The sequence below is a fragment of the Pseudophryne corroboree genome, chromosome 6 (genome assembly GCF_028390025.1).
Source record: "Pseudophryne corroboree isolate aPseCor3 chromosome 6, aPseCor3.hap2, whole genome shotgun sequence".
NCBI lineage: Eukaryota > Metazoa > Chordata > Amphibia > Anura > Myobatrachidae > Pseudophryne > Pseudophryne corroboree.
In genome coordinates, this window is record NC_086449.1 from 642,284,181 (window position 1) to 642,307,005 (window position 22,825).

General features: G+C 48.3%; 1 protein-coding gene across 1 annotated transcript in view; it reads right to left on the reverse strand.

Moving 5' to 3' along the window:
- RAD50 (RAD50 double strand break repair protein) overlaps nt 1-21,723 on the reverse strand; it is a 442,933-nt gene extending 421,210 nt beyond the window's left edge. The window contains exons 1-2 of the mRNA XM_063928180.1: nt 21,491-21,723; nt 19,309-19,478 (exon numbers count right to left, since the gene is read on the reverse strand). Of these exons, the coding sequence (XP_063784250.1) occupies nt 19,309-19,437 (129 nt within the window). The 5' untranslated portion in view covers nt 19,438-19,478; nt 21,491-21,723. The remainder of the gene's footprint in view (nt 1-19,308; nt 19,479-21,490) is intronic.
- Between the last annotated feature and the right edge of the window lie 1,102 nt (nt 21,724-22,825).

A 22,825-nucleotide genomic window follows, 5' to 3' on the forward strand; every position in this document is an offset into this window, starting at 1 on the left:
CAGTGCCACTGGAGGCACAAAAAGGGGGTTGTATATGCAATACTCCCTTGACAAACTTCTGGACTTCAGGAACTGAAGCCAATTCTTTCTGGAAGAAAATTGACAGGGCCGAAATTTGAACCTTAATGGACCCCAATTTGAGGCCCATAGACACTCCTGTTTGCAGGAAATGCAGGAATCGACCGAGTTGAAATTTCTTCGTGGGGCCTTCCTGGCCTCACACCACGCAACATATTTTCGCCACATGTGGTGATAATGTTGTGCGGTCACCTCCTTCCTGGCTTTGACCAGGGTAGGAATGACCTCTTCCGGAATGCCTTTTTCCCTTAGGATCCGGCGTTCCACCGCCATGCTGTCAAACGCAGCCGCGGTAAGTCTTGGAACAGACCTGGTACTTGCTGAAGCAAGTCCCTTCTTAGCGGCAGAGGCCATGAGTCCTCTGTGAGCATTTCTTTAAGTTCCGGGTGCCACGTCCTTCTTGGCCAATCCGGAGCCACGAGTATAGTTCTTACTCCTCTACGTCTTATAATTCTCAGTACCTTGGGTATGAGAAGCAGAGGAGGGAACACATACACCGACTGGTACACCCACGGTGTTACCAGAACGTCCACAGCTATTGCTTGAGGGTCTCTTGACCTGGCGCAATACCTGTCCAGTTTTTTGTTCAGGCGGGACGCCATCATGTCCACCTTTGGTCTTTCCCAACGGTTCACAATCATGTGGAATACTTCCCGATGAAGTCCCCACTCTCCCGGGTGGAGGTCGTGCCTGCTGAGGAAGTCTGCTTCCCAGTTGTCCATTCCCGGAATGAACACTGCTGACAGTGCTATCACATGATTTTTCGCCCAGCGAAGAATCCTTGCAGTTTCTGCCATTGCCCTCCTGCTTCTTGTGCCGCCCTGTCTGTTTACGTGGGCGACTGCCGTGATGTTGTCCCACTGGATCAATACCGGCTGACCTTGAAGCAGAGGTCTTGCTAAGCTTAGAACATTGTAAATTGCCCTTAGCTCCAGTATATTTATGTGGAGAGAAGTCTCCAGACTTGATCACACTCCCTGGAAATTTTTTCCCTGTGTGACTGCTCCCCAGCCTCTCAGGCTGGCATCCGTGGTCACCAGGACCCAGTCCTGAATGCCGAATCTGCGGCCCTTTAGTAGATGAGCACTCTGCAGCCACCGCAGAAGAAACACCCTTGTCCTTGGAGACAGGGTTATCCGCTGATGCATCTGAAGATGCGATCCGGACCATTTTTCCAGCAGATCCCACTGAAAAGTTCTTGCGTGAAATCTGCCGAATGGAATCGCTTCGTAAGAAGCCACCATTTTTCCCAGGACCCTTGTGCAATGATGCACTGACACTTTTCCTGGTTTTAGGAGGTTCCTGACTAGCTCGGATAACTCCCTGGCTTTCTTCTCCGGGAGAAACACCTTTTTCTGGACTGTGTCCAGAATCATCCCTAGGAACAGCAGACGTGTCGTCGGAAACAGCTGCGGTTTTGGAATATTTAGACTCCACCCGTGCTGTCGTAGAACTACTTGAGATAGTGCTACTCCGACCTCCAACTGTTCTCTGGACCTTGCCCTTATCAGGAGATCGTCCATTTTCTTTGAAGAAGAATCATCATTTCGGCCATTACCTTGGTAAGGACCCGGGGTGCCGTGGACAATCCAACCGGCAGCGTCTGAAACTGATAGTGACAGTTCTGTACCACGAACCTGAGGTACCCTTGGTGAGAAGGGCAAATTGGGACATGGAGGTAAGCATCCCTGATGTCCCGGGACACCATATAGTCCCCTTCTTCCTGGTTCGCTATCACTGCTCTGTGACTCCATCTTGATTTGAACCTTTGTATGTAAGTGTTCAAATATTTCAGATTTAGAATAGGTCTCACCGAGCCGTCTGGCTTCAGTACCACAATATAGTGTGGAATAATACCCCTTTCCTGCGAGAGGGAGACGTCTCGAATTTCCAATCTGTACCCCTGGGATACTACTTGTAGGATCCAGGGGTCCACTTGCGAGTGAGCCCACTGCGTGCTGAAACTCTTGAGACGACCCCCCCACCGCACCTGAGTCCGCTTGTACGGCCCCAGCGTCATGCTGAGGACTTGGCAGAAGCGGTGGAGGGCTTCTGTTCCTGGGAATGGGCTGCCTGCTGCAGTCTTCTTCCCTTTCCTCTATCCCATGGCAGATATGACTGGCCTTTTGCCCGCTTGCCCTTATGGGGACGAAAGGACTGAGGCTGAAAAGACGTTGTCTTTTTCTCCTTTATACGGCAATACTTCCATGTGCCGTTTGGAATCTGCATCACCTGACCACTGTCGTGTCCATAAACAACTTCTGGCAGATATGGACATCGCACTTACTCTTGATGCCAGAGTGCAAATATCCCTCTGTGCATCTCGCATATATAGAAATGCATCCTTTAAATGCTCTATAGTCAATAAAATACTGTCCCTGTCAAGGGTATCAATATTTTCAGTCAGGGAATCCGACCAAGCCACCCCAGCGCTGCACATCCAGGCTGAGGCGATCGCTGGTCGCAGTATAACACCAGTATGTGTGTATATACTTTTTAGGATATTTTCCAGCCTCCTATCAGCTGGCTCCTTGAGGGCGGCCCTATCTGGAGACGGTACCGCCACTTGTTTTGATAAGCGTGTGAGCGCCTTATCCACCCTAAGGGGTGTTTCCCAACGCGCCCTAACTTCTGGCGGGAAAGGGTATACCGCCAATAATTTTCTATCGGGGGAAACCCACGCATCATCACACACTTCATTTAATTTATCTGATTCAGGAAAAACTACAGGTAGTTTTTTCACACTCCACATAATACCCTTTTTTGTGGTACTTGTAGTATCAGAAATATGTAACACCTCCTTCATTGCCCTTAACAAGTAACGTGTGGCCCTAAAGGAAAATACGTTTGTTTCTTCACCGTCGACACTGGAGTCAGTGTCCGTGTCTGTGTCTGTGTCGACCGACTGAGGTAAAAGGACGTTTTAACGCCCCTGACGGTGTTTGAGACGCCTGGACAGGTACTAATTGGTTTGCCGGCCGTCTCATGCCGTCAACCGACCTTGCAGCGTGTTGACATTATCACGTAATTCCTTAAATAAGCCATCCATTCCGGTGTCGACTCCCTAGAGAGTGACATCACCATTACAGGCAATTGCTCCGCCTCCTCACCAACATCGTCCTCATACATGTCGACACACACGTACCGACACACAGCACACACACAGGGAATGCTCTGATAGAGGACAGGACCCCACTAGCCCTTTGGAGAGACAGAGGGAGAGTTTGCCAGCACACACCAAAACGCTATAATTATACAGGGACAACCTTTATATAAGTGTTTTTCCCTTGTAGCATCTTAATATATATAATCATATCGCCAAATAAGTGCCCCCCCTCTCTGTTTTAACCCTGTTTCTGTAGTGCAGTGCAGGGGAGAGCCTGGGAGCCTTCCCACCAGCATTTCTGTGAGGGAAAATGGCGCTGTGTGCTGAGAATAGGCCCCGCCCCCTTTTCGGCGGGCTTCTTCTCCCGTTTTTCTGAGACCTGGCAGGGGTTAAATACATCCATATAGCCCCAGGGGCTATATGTGATGTATTTTTTAGCCAGAACAAGGTATTCTCATTGCTGCCCAGGGCGCCCCCTGCAGCGCCCTGCACCCTCCGTGACCGCTGGTGTGAAGTGTGTGACAACAATGGCGCACAGCTGCAGTGCTGTGCGCTACCTCAGGAAGACTGAAAAGTCTTCTGCCGCCTGCTTCTGGACCTCTTCCATCTTCGGCATCTGCAAGGGGGGTCGGCGGCGCGGCTCCGGGACGAACCCCAGGGTGAGACCTGTGTTCCGACTCCCTCTGGAGCTAATGGTGTCCAGTAGCCTAAGAAGCCAATCCATCCTGCACGCAGGTGAGTTCACTTCTCTCCCCTAAGTCCCTCGATGCAGTGAGCCTGTTGCCAGCAGGACTCACTGAAAATAAAAAACCTAAAAACTTTTTCTAAGCAGCTCTTTAGGAGAGCCACCTAGATTGCACCCTGCTCGGACGGGCACAAAAACCTAACTGAGGCTTGGAGGAGGGTCATAGGGGGAGGAGCCAGTGCACACCACCTGATCCTAAAGCTTTATTTTTGTGCCCTGTCTCCTGCGGAGCCGCTAATCCCCATGGTCCTGACGGAGTCCCCAGCATCCACTAGGACGTCAGAGAAAACCCATGATTTAGAAACAGCTTTGAAGTGGCATGACCTTTTTGAGATCCCACCAAAACCAAACAACTGTCTGTATTCTGAAGAATTTTAACCTTAGATAAACCTATTACATATAGACAATTCTCCTACTCATCAACAGGCTGTGGGTAAAAGGTTGGCAACACAATCTCCTCATTGATATGAAATGTTGACCACCAAAAAAACAAGAGTTATGGTAAACATACCATGGTTAACTCTTTTTCTTCAAGCCCCATAGGATCCACAGTCCTTACATTGGGGAGGGGGTGAAGGTGGTAAGAGTTGTTGGGCACCACACTGTTAAGCTTTTAGCTCCCAAGATGCTCCTGTCCTCCTCCTCATATACCCCAACGCCGACCTAGGGAAGCCAGTTTTGTTAACAATTCTAAGGCAGGAGAAGGATTTCAGGAGAGAAGGAAGACCTGAACATAAAAGGCACACTCTTCCACATAGCAGAGGAGGGAAACATCAAAAAGGGAAAAACACAAAAAATATTCCCCCCAAGACAGATGCGTCAGGGTGGGCGCCCTGTGGATCCTATGGACCTCGAACAATAAAAAAGTTAACAATGGTAAGTCTACCATAACTCTTGTTTTCTTCATCAGAGAAGTGATCCACAGTCCTTACTTTGGGGATGTCCTAAAGCAGTTTCCCCTAAGGATGGGGACGCTCCTGAGTAGACAGGAGAATCCGACACCCAAAGGAAGCATCCTGAGAGGCAAAAGTTATCAAAGGCATAAACCTCTGGAACGTGCTAATAGAAGACTACGTAGTTGCCTTGCAGAGTTTTTCAGCAGTAGCGCCTCGGCGAGCCGCCCACGAGGGACCTAATGAACGTGCAGCAAATTCAGTTGTGCTTTACAACCAGACACAATGATAAGACAAAACTGGGTAATAACAAAAGTCAGAGGTAGGAAGGCCCTGCTCGCAATCTTACAATCTATGGGATTAAGATATTAATTAGGCTGTGTTATTGATGCTAAATATTAGACTGCATGACACAAACATTTTAATTTAAAACGGTTGAATCTATGCTTAGAACAGGCAAATTGCTGCTATAGTACAAATTCTCATTGGGAAAACTCTGTGCTTACCATACGGTACTAACCACGTACACTCACATAGTAGTCATGTGCCCAAATTGTATTGAAATAAAATGTGCCAAGAGAGGGCAGAGGGCCTTATTCAGCTTCATTCAGTACTGCGATGCAATCGCATTTTATAAGAAATAGACAGCCTTTTCTACCCACTTGGGCTTGTTCCAGTGGGTTACTATGCCCTTTGGGCTTCATGGGGCCCCTGTTTCCTTTCAGAGAATTATATATGAGGTTCTCCAGCCTCATGAAAATTATGCTGCTGCCTACATGGATGACGTAGTTTTAACAGTACTCATTGGCAGGCACATTAAAACCATATTTGGCTGAGCTCCAATCATTACAGAATGCAGCCTTAACTGCTAACTTTAAATTTATGTGCCAGGGGAAAAGAAAAGAAACCAAATATATGGGTTATGTAGTAGGAAATTGTCTTAAGACCATGGTAAATAAGGTGCAGGCCTTAAAGAAAACCTAAGCGAGAAGCACTAGCGTTGTTTTCTAGGGTTGGCAGGGTACTCTTCAAAAAGTCTATTAGTCAATTTTCAATGGTGACTGCACCTTTGACAAATTTAGTAAATCTGCTGCAAACAATCAGAAGTGGACCCTTTATGAAATTTAGCATTCGCCTCTATTTAACGGGTGGTCTTCAGTATGCCGACTGCCGGGATCCCGGCGCCAGAATCCCGACAGCCGACATACCGACACTTTTTCTCCCTCGTGGGGGTCCACGACCCCCCTGGAGGGAGAATAAAATAGCGTGGCATGTGTAGCGCGCCACCGTGCCCGCAGCGTGCGCTCGCCACGCTGTCGGTATGCCGGCGGTTGGACTCCCGGCGCCGGTATGCTGGTCGCCGGCATACCATACTACACCCGTATTTAACAAATGCTCTATAAAAACCAGGTGCTTACAATAGTTGATTTCTCTAAACAATATATTGTGCAAACTAATGCTTCCAATGTTGGTTTCGGGGCTGTTTGAATCAGAAACTCTTTCCCCAGGAAGACCATTATTCCACGACTGAAAAAGAATTTCTCTCTAAAAAGTGGGCATTGGAGAAGATTTGCCATCACTTAGGAGGAGTATATTTTCTTTTGCAATGGTATCGGAACAAAACAGATTTTTTTCATCCCAAGTTGAACTGTAGTGGAGGCTTTCCAACTTGGATGATAAAGAACTATCCTCCAAAGCTTTGTGTGTTAAAATTAGGAGCAATTCCCCGACAGGACTGATCAGCTGTCATCGATGATTGTTGATCTGTCAGAGAATCAGAAAAATTCCCTGATTTTCTGATACCCACCGTTTTTGATCAGGATTTTTAAATATGTTTAATATTCCTGATTCTCCAACCCTATTGTCGACATTCTGCCAATGCCAACATTTCATATGTCCACACGTAACCTGTCGATACTGTGATGTTGAAATTATCAGTAGGAGAGCAGAAGACAGAGCCCACGGAACTAAAGTTAGTACAATAATTAAAATGTTTTTTTAGCTCTATACATGTAACAAACATGAAGTTGATCTTTACTTCATCACATATCTGTAAATGAATATGTGATGTGTCAATTTAAAATTTGTTTGCTAGATGCAGGAAAACCTGCGATGGTACATTACGTAGGATTTTTATTATGTTTTGTAATGGACTGGATGCACTCTTGCTATGATGTACAGTAGGTGGAATTTGTTTTTCCCTTGCTGAAAACCGATACTGTAAAATCAAGCAAAAATAGGATTTTAATACCTACCGGTAAATCCTTTTCTCTTAGTCCGTAGAGGATGCTGGGGTCACATCAAGAACCATGGGGTATAGACGGGATCCACAGGAGACATGGGACCTTTAAGACTTTCAAAGGGGTGTGAACTGGCTCCTCCCTCTATGCCCCTACTCCAGACTCCAGTTATAGGAACTGTGCCCAGGGAGACGGACATTTTGAGGAAAAGGATTTATTGTTAAACTAAGGTGAGATACATACCAGCTCACACCTCGAGCACGCCGTACAACATGGCATTTAACACAACGCAAGTCAACGGCATGAACAACATCAGCAGCAGGCTGACTATAAACGTAACACAACATGTGTGTAACCACAACTAATAACTGCAGATACAGTAAGCACTGGGACGGGGGGTGGTCTTCAGTATGCCGACTGTCGGGATCCCGGCGCACAGTATACCGGCACCGGAATCCCGACAGCCGACATACTGACACTTTTTCTCCCTCGTGGGGGTCCACGACCACCCTGGAGGGAGAATCAAATAGCTCATTTGCGCTCGCCACGCTGTCGGTATGCCGGCGGTCGGGCTCCCGGCGCCGGTATGCTGGTCACCGGGAGCCCGGACGCCGGGATACCATACTACACCCGGGACGGGCGCCCAGCATCCTCTACGGACTAAGATTAAGGATTTACCGGTAGGTATTAAAATCCTATTTTCTCATACGTCCTAGAAGATGCTGGGGTTACATCAAGAACCATGGGGTTATACCAAAGCTCTAGAACGGGCGGAAGAGTGCGGATGACTCTGCAGCACCGATTGACCAAACATGAGGTCCTCATTAGCCAGGGTATCAAACTTGTAGAACTTCGCAAAGGGGTTTGAACCCGACCACGTAGCTGCTCGGCAGAGTTGTAATGCCGAGCCCCCCCGGGCAGCTGCCCAGGACGAGCCCACCTTTTTGGTAGAATGGGCCTTTACTGATTTCGGTAACGGCAATCCAGCCGTAGCATGAGCCTGCTTGATCGTATGACAGATCCAGCGCGCAATAGTCTGCTTGTAAGCAGGAGCCCCAATTTTATTGTGAGCATACAGGACAAACAGAGCCTCTGTTTTCCTAAACTGAGCCGTTCTGGCGACATAAATTTTCAAAGCTCTCACTACATCGAGAAACTTCGATTCCAGCAAGGCGTCAGTAGCCACTGGCACCACAATAGGTTGGTTCAAGTGGAACGACGAAACCACTTTCGGCAAAAACTGCTGACGAGTCCTCAACTCTGCTCTATCTTCATGGACGATCAAATAAGGGCTCTTGTGAGACAAGGCCGCAAAGGCCAACAGCATGACCACTTTCCAAGTAAGGAATTTAAACTCTACCTTCTGTAAAGGTTCAAACCAATGAGATTGAAGAAATTGCAACACAACGTTAAGATCCCATGGTGCGACAGGGGGCACAAAGGGAGGTTGGATGTGCAACACGCCTTTCACGAAGGTCTGAACTTCTGGAAGGGAGGCCAATTGTTTTTGGAAGTAAACCGATAAAGCTGAAATTTGAACTTTAATTGAGCCCAACTTTAGGCCCGCATCCACACTAGCTTGTAGAAAATGGAGAAAACGTCCTAACTGAAATTCTTCCGTAGGAGCCTTCTTGGATTCACACCAAGACACGTATTTTCTCCAAATACGGTGGTAATGTTTAGACGTTACTCCCTTCCTGGCCTGGATAAGAGTGGGGATCACTTCCTCTGGAATACCTTTTCGTGCTAGGTTCCGGCGTTCAACCTCCAAGCCATCAAACGAAGTCGCGGTAAGTCTTGGAAAAACGCACGGCCCCTGCTGTAACATATCCTCCCTCAGAGGAAGAGACCAGGGATCTCCTATGAGTAATTCCTGAAGATCTGGATACCAAGCCCTTCTTGGCCAGTCTGGAACAATGAGGATCGCTTGAACCTTTGTTCTTCTTATGATCTTTATCACTTTTGGAATGAGTGGAAGTGGAAACACGTACACCGACTGAAACACCCACGGTGTCACTAGGGCGTCCACTGCTATTGCTTGAGGGTCTCTCGACCTGGAACAATATCTCTGAAGTTTCTTGTTGAGGCGAGACGCCATCGTGTCTATTTGAGGAATTCCCCAAAGACTTGTCACTTCTGCAAAGACCTCTTGATGAAGATCCCACTCTCCTGGATGGAGATCGTGTTTGCTGAGGAAGTCTGCTTCCCAGTTGTCCACTCCTGGAATGAAGATCGCTGACAGAGCGCTTGTATGCCTTTCCGCCCAATGCAGCACCTTTGTGGCCTCTGTCATTGCCGCTCTGCTCTTTGTTCCGCCCTGGCAGTTTATGTACGCTACTGCTGTTATGTTGTCCGACTGAATCAAGACGGGCCGATTGCGAAGAAGATGTTCCGCTTGCAGAAGGCCGTTGTGAACGGCCCTTAACTCCAGAACGTTTATGTGTAGACACATTTCCTGGCTTGACCATCTTCCCTGGAAGCTTTCCCCCTGCGTGACTGCTCCCCAGCCTCGGAGACTCGCATCCATGGTCACTAAGATCCAGTCCTGGATCCCGTACCTGCGTCCCTCTAGGAGGTGAGAGCTGTGCAGCCACCACAGGAGTGAGATTCTGGTCTTGGAAGACAGGGTTATCCTTCGGTGCATGTGCAGATGGGAACCGGAACACTTGTCCAACAGGTCCCACTGAAACACTCTGGCATGGAATCTGCCAAACTGAATGGCCTCGTAGGCCGCCACCATCTTTCCCAGCAACCGAGTGCATTGATGGATCGATACTCAGCATTTGTTTGACCAGGTTCTGAATTTCCAGCGCCTTTTCCACTGGAAGAAAGACTCTCTGTAATTCTGTGTCCAGAATCATTCCCAAAAACGACAGCCGTCTCGTCGGAACCAACTGTGATTTTGGCAAGTTTAGGAGCCAACCATGTTGCTGCAGAATTGTCAGGGAGAGCGCAATGTTCTGCATCAATTGGTCCCTGATCTCGCCTTTATCAGGAGATCGTCCAAGTACGGGATAATTGCGACTCCTTGCTTGGGTAGGAGAACCGTCATTTCGGCCATTACTTTGGTGAAAACCCTCGGCGCCGTGGACAGACCAAACGGCAACGTCTGAAATTGGTAATGACAATCCCGAACTGCAAACCTCAGGTAAGCCTGATGTGGGGGATAAATGGGAACATGCAAGTAGGCATCCTTTATGTCTACTGACACCATAAAATCCCCCTCCTCCAGACTGGAGATCACTGCCCGGAGAGATTTCATCTTGAATTTGAATTTTTTTAGGTAGAAATTGAGGGATTTGAGGTTCAGGACTGGTCTGACTGAGCCGTCTGGCTTCGGGACCACAAACAGGCTCGAATAAAAGCCTTCTCCCTGTTGTGACAGGGGAACCCTGACAATGACTTGATTGTGACACAATTTTTGTATTGCGGCGCATACCACCTCCCTGTCTGGAAGAGAAGCTGGTAAGGCTGATTTGAAAAATCGGTGAGGGGGGACGTCTTGAAACTCCAGTTTGTACCCTTGGGACACTATTTCTAAAACCCATGGGTCCAGGGCCGAACGAGCCCAGAACTGACTGAAGAGCTTGAGACGTGCCCCCACCGGTGTGGACTCCTGCAGAGGAGCCCCAGCGTCATGCGGTGGACTTGGCAGAAGCCGGGGAGGACTTCTGCTCCTGGGAACCGGACAAGGCCGGTGATCGTTTACCTTTTCCCTTTCCTCCAGTAGCAGGGAAGGAAGACCCTCTGCCCTTTCTGTATATATTGGGCCGAAAGGACTGCATCTGATAGTGGTGTGCTTTCTTTTGTGGTGCAGGCACATAAGGTAAAAATTATGACTTACCGGCGGTAGCCGTAGATACCAAATCAGCGAGGCCGTCACCAAACAACACACCACCTTTATACAGTAGAGACTCCATAGCTTTCTTAGACTCAGCATCAGCATTCCATTAATGAATCCACAGTGCTCTCCTAGCTAAGACTGCCATGGCATTGGCCCGTGATCCCAAGAGGCCAATATCTCTCGCAGCTTCCTTTAGGTAGACTGCAGCATCCCTGATATGACCTAGTGTCAAAAGAATGTTATCCCTATCCAGGGTATCCATTTCAGATGACAAGTTATCTGCCCATTTTTCGATAGCATTACTCACCCACGCAGATGCAATGGCTGGTCTGAGTAGCGTACTCGTGGTGACATAAATGGATTTCAATGTATTTTCCTGTCTACGATCCGCAGGGTCCTTAAGAGCTGCCATGTCAGGGGACGGGAGAGCCACCTTTTTGGACAGCCGTGACAGAGCTTTGTCCACAATGGGGGGTGACTCCCATTTTTCCCTATCCCCAGAGGGAAACGGATACGCCACTACAATCCTTTCGGGAATCTGAAACCTTTTGTCAGGACCTTCCCAAACCTTTTCACAAAGCGTGTTCAGTTCATGAGAGGGAGGAAATGTTACCTCTGGCTTCTTCCCTTTATACATACAGACCCTAGTATCAGGAACAGTAGGGTCCTCAGTGATATGTAATACATCTTTTATAGCCACAATTATGTACTGAATGCTCTTTGCCAGTTTTGGATCTAATCTGGCATCACTATAGTCGACACTTGAGTCAGTGTCCGTATCGGTATCCGTGTCTGCCAGATGGACAAATTAACGTTTTTGTGACCCCGAGGGGGTCTGGACTTGAAACAACACATCCTCTACGGATTTCTTCCAAGCCTGGTTCTGAGACTCGGATTTATCCAATCTTTTATTTATCAGAACCACATTTGCATTCAAAGCACTCAAAACATTCACCCAATCAGGTGTCGGCGGTCCTGACAGGGTCACTCCCACAACCGTTTGTGTCCCTAACATGGTCTCCTCCTGGGAAGAGCACTCTGCCTCAGACATGCCGACACACGTGCACCCACCACACGCAGATACACTGGGCCTATAGGGGACAGACCCACCGTAAAGCCTGTCAGAGAGACACAAAAGGAGATATATTACAGAAAATGTCCAAGACCTGCAGCGCTTCAATAAGTTACATATATTGCACCAAAATCACTGTGCACCCCCCCACCCCCCCCGTTTTGCACCCTGTTACTTGTACAGCAGTGTGAGGAAGGACCAGCATCTCTGCAGCCTGTGTAGAGAAAATGGCGCCGGGCTGTGTGCTGTGTGGGCTAAGCCCCGCCCCCATAATGGCGCGCTTCAGACCCGCTCTTTTTTTAAATAAATGTATACTGGCGGGGGTCCGGACAGTGCCCTGGCACTTAGTCCGCTCTTGCCAGGTAGTTATTTGAGGCTAAAATGCTGCCCAGCCCCCCCCCCCCCCCCCCACGCCCTACACCCTGTAGTGCCTCTGAGTGTGGGAGCATGGGGCGCAGCGCGGCCGCTGTGAGGTACCTCAAAGCCGTCACTAAAGTCTTCTGATCTTCTTCTACTCACCCTGTCTTCTGACTTCTGGCTCTGCAAAGGGGGTGACAGCGAGCTCTGGGAACGAGCATCTAGGCGTACCTAGCGATCAGACTCTCAGGAGCTAATGGTGTGCTGTAGTCAAAGAAGCAGAGCCTTTAAACTCACAGAAGTAGGTCTGACTTCTCTCCCCTAAGTCCCACGAAGCAGGGAGTCTGTTGCCAGCAGCCTCCCTGAAAATAAAAAACATAACATAAGTCTTTTCAGAGAAACTCAGTAGAGCTCCTCAGTGTGCATCCAGTCTGCCTGGGCACAGATTCTAAACTGGAGTCTGGAGGAGGGGCATACAGGAAGGAGCCAGTTCACACCCCTTTGAAAGTCTTAAAGTGCCCATGTCTCCTGTGGATCCCGTCTATACCCCATGGTTCTTGATGTGATCCCAGCATCTTCTAGGACGTATGAGAAAACGCATTAAGTGGTGCAAAGAACAAGGGCCCTCATTCCGAGTTGATCACTTACTAGCTATTTTTTGCAGAGCAGCGATCAGATAGTCGCCGCCTCTAGAGTAGTGTATTTTCGCTTTGCAAGAGTGCGAGCGCTTGTGCAGCCGAGCGGGACGAAAAAGTTTTTTGCAGTTTCTGAGTAGCTCTGGACTTACTCAGTCCTTGCAATCACTTCAGCCTGTCCGGTCCCGGAATTGACGTCAGACACCCGCCCTGCAAACGCCTGGACACGCCTGCATTTTCCCTACCACTCCCAAAAAATGGTCAGATGACAACCATAAACGCCCTCTTCCTGTCAATCTCCTTGCGATCGGTTGTGCGAATGGATTCGTCGCTAGAAGTATTGCAGAGCAACGATGCTGTTTGTACCCGTACGACGCGCGTGCGCATTGCGGTGCATACGCATGCGCAGTACTAACCTGATCGCTGCGCTGCGAAAAACGGCAGCGAGCGATCAACTCTGAATGAGGGCCAAGATCTTGACTAAATGCACACACCTAAAACTAGATAATACGCAGCGAAAATTATTCTTTCAATATTTCTATATTCCTAAACTAGTGAATTTATTCCCACTTACACACAACATTATACAGAAACGATCACAGTAGATAAAATAAGAATTTACTTACCGATAATTCTATTTCTCGTAGTCCGTAGTGGATGCTGGGACTTCCGTAAGGACCATGGGGAATAGCGGCTCCGCAGGAGACTGGGCACAAAAGTAAAAGCTTGAACTAGCTGGTGTGCACTGGCTCCTCCCCCTATGACCCTCCTCCAAGCCTCAGTTAGGATACTGTGCCCGGACGAGCGTACATAATAAGGAAGGATTTTGAATCCCGGGTAAGACTCATACCAGCCACACCAATCACACCGTACAACTTGTGATCTGAACCCAGTTAACAGTATGATAACAGAGGAGCCTCTGAAAAGATGGCTCACAACAATAAACAACCCGATTTTTTTTGTAACAATAACTACATACAAGTATTGCAGACAATCCGCACTTGGGATGGGCGCCCAGCATCCACTACGGACTACGAGAAATAGAATTATCGGTAAGTAAATTCTTATTTTCTCTGACGTCCTAGTGGATGCTGGGACTTCCGTAAGGACCATGGGGATTATACCAAAGCTCCCAAACGGGCGGGAGAGTGCGGATGACTCTGCAGCACCGAATGAGAGAACTCCAGGTCCTCCTCAGCCAGGGTATCAAATTTGTAGAATTTAGCAAACGTGTTTGCCCCTGACCAAGTAGCTGCTCGGCAAAGTTGTAAAGCCGAGACCCCTCGGGCAGCCGCCCAAGATGAGCCCACCTTCCTTGTGGAATGGGCTTTAACAGATTTTGGCTGTGGCAGGCCTGCCACAGAATGTGCAAGCTGAATTGTAGTACAAATCCAACGAGCAATCGTCTGCTTAGAAGCAGGAGCACCCAGCTTGTTGGGTGCATACAGTATAAACAGCGAGTCAGATTTTCTGACTCCAGCCGTCCTGGAAACATATATTTTCAGGGCCCTGACTACGTCCAGCAACTTGGAGTCCTCCAAGTCCCTAGTAGCCGCAGGTACCACAATAGGTTGGTTCATGTGAAACGCTGAAACCACCTTAGGGAGAAATTGAGGACGAGTCCTCAATTCCGCCCTATCCGAATGAAATATCAGGTAAGGGCTTTTATAGGATAAAGCCGCCAATTCTGATACGCGCCCGGCTGAAGCCAGGGCTAACAGCATTACCACTTTCCATGTGAGATATTTTAAATCCACTGTGGCAAGTGGTTCGAACCAATGTGATTTTAGGAATCCCAAAACCACATTGAGATCCCAGGGTGCTACTGGAGGCACAAAGGGAGGCTGTATATGCAGTACCCCCTTTACAAAAGTCTGGACTTCAGGAACTGAAGCCAGTTCCTTCTGGAAGAAGATCGACAGGGCCGAAATTTGAACCTTAATGGATCCTAAATTTTAGGCCCATAGACAATCCTGCTTGCAGGAAATGTAGGAATCGACCCAGTTGAATTTCCTCCGTCGGGCCTTACTGGCCTCGCACCACGCAACATATTTTCGCCAATTGCGGTGATAATGTTTTTGCGGTTACATCCTTCCTGGCTTTAGATCAGGATATGGATGACTTCATCCGGAATGCCTTTTTTCCTTCAGGATCCGGTGTTCAACCGGCATGCCGTCAAACGCAGCCGCGGTAAATCTTGGAACAGACAGGGTCCTTGCTGGAGCAGGTCCCTTCTTAGAGGTAGAGGCCACGGATACTCCGTGAGCATCTCTTGAAGTTCCGGTTACCAAGTCCTTCTTGGCCAATCCGGAGCCACGAATATAGTGCTTTCTCCTCTCCATCTTATCAATCTCAGTACCTTGGGTATGAGAGGCAGAGGAGGGAACACATACACTGACTGGTACACCCACGGTGTTACCAGAGCGTCTACAACTATTGCCTGAGGGTCTCTTGACCTGGCGCAATACCTGTCGAGTTTTTTAATCATGTGGACGACTTCTGGGTGAAGTCCCCACTCTCCCGGGTGGAGGTCGTTCTGAGGAAGTCTGCTTCCCAGTTGTCCACTCCCGGAATGTGTTGACAGTGCTATCACATGATTTTCCGCCCAGTGAAGAATCCCTGCAGCTTCTGCCATTGCCCTCCTGCTTCTTGTGCCACCCTGTCTGTTTACGTGGGTGACTGCCATGATGTTGTCCGACTGGATCAACACCGGCTGACCTTAAAGCAGAGGTCTTGCTAAGCTTAGAGCATTGTAAATGGCCCTTAGCTTCAGGATATTTATGTGAAGTGATGTATCCAGGCTTGACCCTAAGCCCTGGATATTCCTTCCCTGTGTGACTGCTCCCCAGCCTCGCAGGCTGGCATCCGTGGTCACCAGGACCCAGTCCTGAATGCCGAATCTGCGGCCCTCTAGAAGATGAGCACTCTGTAACCACCACAGGATGGATACCCTTGTCCTTGGTGACAGGGTTATCCGCTGATGCATCTGAAAATGCGACCCGGACCATTTGTCCAGTAGGTTCCACTTGAAAGTTCTTGCGTGGAATCTAACGAATGGGATTGCTTCGTAGGAAGCCACCATTTTTACCCAGAACCCTTGTGCATTGATGCACTGAGACTTGGTTCGGTTTTAGGAGGTTCCTGACAAGCTCGGATAACTCCCTGGCTTTCTCTTCAGGGAGAAACACCTTTTTTCTGGACTGTGTCCAGGATCATCCCTAGGAAACAGAAGACAAGTCGTCGGAACCAGCTGCGATTTTGGAATATTGAGAATCCAATCGTGCTGCCGCAACTCTACCTGAGATAGTGCTACACCGACTTCCAACTGTTCCCTGGATCTTACCCTTATCAGGGAATCGTCCAAGTAAGGGATAACTAAAAATTCCCTTCCTTCGAAGGGATATCATTTCGGCCATTACCTTGGTAAAGACCCGGGGTGCCGTGGACCATCCCTACGGCAGCGTCTGAACCGATAGTGACAGTTCTGTACCATAACCTGAGGTACCCTTGGTGAGAAGGGTAAATTTTGACATGAAGGTAAGCCTCCTTGATGTCCCGAGACATCATGTAGTCCCCTTCTTCCAGGTTCGCAATCACTGCTCTGAGTGACTCAATCTTGAATTTGAACCTCTGTATGTAAGTGTTCAAAGATTTTTGATTTTAGATTTAGATTTAGAGTCGGTCTCACCGAGCCGTCTGGCTTCGGTACCACAATAGTGTGGAATAATACCCCGTTCCCTGTTGCAGGAGGGGTACCTTGATTATCACCTGCTGGGAATACAGCTTGTGAATGGCTTCCAAAACTGCCTCCCTGTCAGAGGGAGACGTCGGTAAAGCCGACTTTTGGAAACTGCGAGGGGGAGACGTCTCGAATTCCAATATGTACCCCTGAGATATTACCTGAAGGATCCAGGGGTCTACTTGCGAGTGAGCCCACTGCGCACTGAAATTCATTGAGAACGGGCCCCCACCGTGCCTGAGCTTGTAAGGCCCTAGCGTCATACTGAGGGCTTGGCAGAGGCGGGAAAGGGTTTCTGTTCCTGGGAACTGGCTAATCTCTTCAGCCTTTTTCCTCTCCCTCTGTCACGAGCAGAAAAGAGGAACCTTTTGTCCGCTTGCCAACAAAGGACTGCGCCTGATAATACGGCGTCTTATTTTGAGAGGCGACCTGGGGTACAAACGTGGATTTCCCAGTTGTTACCGTGGCCACCAGGTCTAAAAGACCGACGACCCAAATGTCCCCTTGCAAAGGCAATACTTCCAAATGCCGTTTGGAATCCGCATCACCTGACCATTTTACTGGTAGAATTGGACAACGCACTTACACTTGATGCCAGTCGGCAAATATTCCGCTGTGCATCATGCATATATAGAAATGCATCTTTTAAATGCTCTATAGGCAATAATATACTATCCTTATCTAGGATATCAATATTTCCAGTCAGGGAATCCGACCATGCCAACCCAGCACTGCACCTCCAGGCTGAGGCGATTGCTGGTCGCAGTATAACACCAGTATGTGTGTGAATACATTTTTGGATACCCTCCTGCTTTTTTTCAGCAGGATCCTTAAGGGCGGCCATCTCATGAGAGGGTAGAGCCCTTGTTCTTACAAGCGTGTGAGCGCCTTATCCCCCCTAGGGGGTGTTTCCCAACGCACCCTAACCTCTGGCGGGAAAGGGTATACAGCCAATACTTTAAGAAATTATCAATTGTTATCGGGGGGAAACCCACGCATCATCACACACCTCATTTTATTTCTCAGATTCAGGAAAACTACAGGTAGTTTTTCCCTCACCGAACATAATACCCCTTTTTGGTGGTACTCGTATTATCAGAAATGTATAAAACATTTTCCATTGTCTCAATCATGTAACGTGTGGCCCTACTGGAAATCACGGTTGTCTCTTCACCGTCGACACAGGAGTCAGTATCCGTGTCGGCGTCTGTATCTGCCATCTGAGGTAACGGGCGCTTTAGAGCCCCTGACGGCCTATGAGACGTCTGGACAGGCACAAGCTGAGTAGCCGGCTGTCTCATGTCAACCACTGTTTTTGTTATACAGAGCTGACACTGTCACGTAATTTTCAACAGTACATCCACTCAGGTGTCGACCCCCTAGGGGGTGACATCACTGTTACAGACACTCTGCTCCGTCTCCACATCATTTTTCTCCTCATACATGTCGACACAAACGTACCGACACACAGCACACACACAGGGAATGCTCTGATAGAGGACAGGACCCCACGAGCCCTTTGGGGAGACAGAGGGAGAGTTTGCCAGCACACACCAGAGCGCTATATATATACAGGGATAACCTTATATAAGTGTTTCTCCCTTTATAGCTGCTGTTTTATATTTGCTGCCAATAGTGCCCCCCCCCTCTCTTGTTTTACCCTGATTCTTGTAGCAGGACTGCAGGGGAGAGTCAGGGAGCCGTCCTTCCAGCGGAGCTGTGAAAGAAAATGGCGCTTGTGTGCGGAGGAGAAAGGCTCCGCCCCCTTCACGGCGGCCTTTTCTCCCGCTTTTTTCAGGAAAACTGGCAGGGGTTAAATGCATCCATATAGCCCAGGAGCTATATGTGATGCATTTCTTTAGCCATATAAGGTTTTTATAGTGTTTTATTGCGTCTCAGGGCGCTCCCCCCCAGCGCCCTGCACCCTCAGTGACCGGAGTGTGAAGTGTGCTGAGAGCAATGGCGCACAGCTGCAGTGCTGTGCGCTACCTTATTTGAAGACAGGAACGTCTTCTGCCGCCGCTTTCTCCGGACCTCTTCGCTCTTCTGGCTCTGTAAGGGGGCCGGCGGCGCGGCTCCGGGACCCATCCAGGCTGAACCTGTGATCGTCCCTCTGGAGCTAATGTCCAGTAGCCAAGAAGCCCAATCCACTCTGCACGCAGGTGAGTTCGCTTCTTCTCCCCTTAGTCCCACGATGCAGTGAGCCTGTTGCCAGCAGGACTCACTGAAAATAAAAAACCTATTTAAACTTTTACTTCTAAGCAGCTCAGGAGAGCCACCTAGCCTGCACCCTTCTCGTTCGGGCACAAAAATCTAACTGAGGCTTGGAGGAGGGTCATAGGGGGAGGAGCCAGTGCACACCAGCTAGTCTAAAGCTTTTACTTTTGTGCCCAGTCTCCTGCGGAGCCGCTATTCCCCATGGTCCTTACGGAAGTCCCAGCATCCACTAGGACGTCAGAGAAACAATAATTACTCAACACAACAAAAAAACAAATGGTGCAATCTAACATTTCATTTATAGTTGTAGACCATGCTTGTAATAACTTAAATCTAATATGATTTGACATTTCAGTCAATGAAAAAAATAAATCAGACTTACAGTTTTCCCTGCACCATTTGGTCCCACCAAAACTGTAAGTGGACTGAGAAAATTTATGACTTGTTTGTCCTTGTCTTCCACTCCAAAACTCCGCACACCAAGAATGCTCATTTTCTCTATTTTAGACATCTTGGAAACTACAAGTAATATTTTTCTGAAACGTCAAAATTCTGAAAAAGAAAAAAAAAACATTAGAATATTCAATATATACTCCTACAAAGTTGTATTTTACATCCACTTTTCTAATTATCTACTAGAGGAAATTCAAGACTACATGACTAATGTAAAAGATTATATATACATTATATAAAAGCACAACCACCACATACATACTGTACATACATACATACACACTGCACTATAAAGTGCACAAGACATATTAATGTCATACTAAAAGTCAAAAAGCCATATGTCCATAGTCAAACTATGGTTAGGTACCATTAAGTAATGTTCTGCCCAAGCTTATTTTGTCAAGCATGTTGCTGCCCACCCATCTGTCAGGTGAGATGGACTTGGAGGTAGGTTTAGCGCAGGTCGACGATTCATGCAAGGCTATATTGTGGTATACTGTAGGCACGTCAACAGCTCGCCAAAAGCCTGATTTGCAGGAGGGAGGGGGGGGGGGGGGTTTGATGAATTTTGTGTGTGTCCTGGAATGTATTCTTGCTCAAGACTGTTTTGTGTGCATTGATATAGATATAATGTCATATATATATATATACACACATAAAAATAACAATTTTGTTAAAAATACGTTTTTCCATTTTTTCTTTCGCAGTATGTAGGCGGGGAAGGAGCGGTGCACAAGGCATGGTAAGTGGGTGATTGTCAGAATGCCTCTCATAAGTCACCAATTAGTACGGGTTGTGCATAACGGAAAGATGTTATGTAAATGGTAGCTGGTCCCCAATGTAGGGGGAGTGGTCTGCACGCCCACAAGGTTGGGCCAAGCATGCCCCAGGTGATATAACATTGTGAGAGTTGTGCACCACTTTCCTTTCCTTATCCTAAGTTTGGTTTGTATTTGTGTTGTGTGGAAATAAAGCTGTGACCGTTTTTTCTTTGACCAAAAGTACTCAGTTACTGGTTGGCACAATATGGTGGGGCGGTGATAAGTCAGCCTTGCCATCTTTATATTACTGAAGTCACCCTCGACTCTCTAATTCAGTGGTCAGGGAACAGGGGTAAATTACCCCAAATGCGGTAAAAATGAAATTCCTGGGGGTAATGGACGGTCGCTCCTGAAACACAGACCCGTCCAGCACCGGCCGGCTCGCGATGTGACGTCACACCGCGCTCCCTCCTGGCTGCCCTGCGCTGTGTTCCTGGCCGGGATGTGACGTGCTGATGTCACAACGCGCTCCCTCACGCCCACCCTGCGCTGTCTTGTCCTCCCGCCCACGGCCCGCCAACCCACGCACAGAACTTGAAGTGTTCTGTGGCTGACCGCTGACGGAGTTCCGCAGGATCAGACAGTGGACCAAGTAACAGTGGGAAATTCCCACTGACATTACTGCATACTTGCCTACCTGACCCTTTCCATGAGAAACACCTTTTTTAACAATTAACTAGCTCACCACAGGTGATGGCAATCATACATTACCAGGAAAGTCCAGGAACAGAGCATTTTCTCCCTCATGGAGAGGGTCAGGTAGGCAAGTATGATGAAAATATGACCGAACATAACTGTTTTTTTTACAATTTTTGTATTGTTCTTTTTGCATAATTTTTTTTTTCCAGCAGTAAATAGCGGCACATGTAGTGTGCTTAGTAAGCAGAGAATATAACGTCTTGTGCTGGGATGGTAAAAGCAGCTGTTTGATATATTACAATTATATTTTAATAATAAAGAGAATAAACTTAATGAGACACCGCGCTGGCGTCGGGTCTTGTGTTGCCAGCGCTGTCATTACGTTTTTTATTTCAAGTGTGTTTTATTTACAGTATCTGTCATAACTATTTCTTGGTTTTTTAACACGTTGCACACAGGCGGCGCTGGCTGTATCTCCATGTGCCCGTGCACTGCACAGTCACACATACTATATGATATAACATGATGCAGCCGCAGCCTGGGGATCCCGGCACCGAGTCTCCGCTTTCCCGCCGGCGCCGTCAGCACACGTGGGAGCCATGCCACATACAGGACTGCGCAGCACGTGTACAGTATGTCGGCTATCCATACCTTGTACCGCTGTCCAGCTTCGTGTGTGTGACAGCCGTAGCGGGGGGGTTTCCGTAGCTGGCCTAGCGACTATTACACGGTGATGATCCCGCCGTAAGCACTTCCCTGCTCTCCAGGCCTCTCTCTCGCCGCCAGCCAATAGCGCGCTGCCTACTGCAGGAGACGCAACTAGTGTATGCCCGCCCCCCGCTTCTCTGCCTATCACTGAGAGCTGATAGGACGCAAGTAGTGGCTCTGATGCGCTGCTGCTGCGTGCTGTCTCGCAGGTTATTAAACAGACGCTGCTGCTGCTCGGTATTACCCCTCCCAGATTTGCCTCGCTCTAGGTCAGTGATGGCTAACCTTGACACTCCAGCTGTTGTTGAACTACACATTCCAGCATGCCCTGCATCAGTTTTAGTATGGCCAAATAGCAAAACTGATGCAGGGCATGCTGGGATGTGCAGTTCAACAACAGCTGGAGTGTCAAGGTTAGCCATCACTTCTAGGTGATTTATGCTGAGTAAAATGCAGACCCTCCAACAGGGGTTGGTTCTAAATCGGAGTGAGCACAAAGGTAACATAGGGCGTAATTCTGACTTATTCGCAGTAGCAAGTTTGTTAGCAATTTGGCAAAACCATGTGAACTGCAGGTGTGGTGTGTCAGATATAACATTTGCAGAGAGCGTTAGATTTGGGTGGGTTATATTGTTTCTGTGCAGGGTAAATACTGGCTGCTTTATTTTTACACTGCAATTTAGATTTCAGTTTGAATACCCCACCCAAATCTAACTCTCTCTGCACATGTTACATCTGTCCCCCCTGCAGTGCACATGGTTTTGCCCAACTGCTAACAAATTTGCTGCTGCGATCAACGCAGAATTAGGCCCCTAGACACAACCAAATCGGAGTGGGGTAAGGGACCTCTGATGTCACCAGGGGGCGGAGCCACATCACCAGGGGGAGGAGCCACGTCCGAACAGGGTATCAGATATGTACGCTCGCCGCGCTTCGGGCTCCGTGGCTTGCTTTGCTGGCCATCGGGTTACTTATGGTAATAGTTGGTGGCGTGGATAGTAGAGGAATTATACTGCTGGCCTAGCTCCTCCCCCTTGTGTCATGGCTCCTCCCCCTGATGCAAACGGTCCCTTAGGCAACTTGAATCTAGCACAGGGGTAGCCAACCCTGGTCCTCGAGAGCTACCAATAGTACATCTTTTAAAATGTGACAGTAATGGGCCCTACACAATGGCAGATAAAACAGAACGAAATGAATGCAGATACTTATTGAACTAGAGGGTAGTCCAAGAGAAGTGCATTTTGTACATGATGAAGGGGACCTGTTGGAGGGGGATGC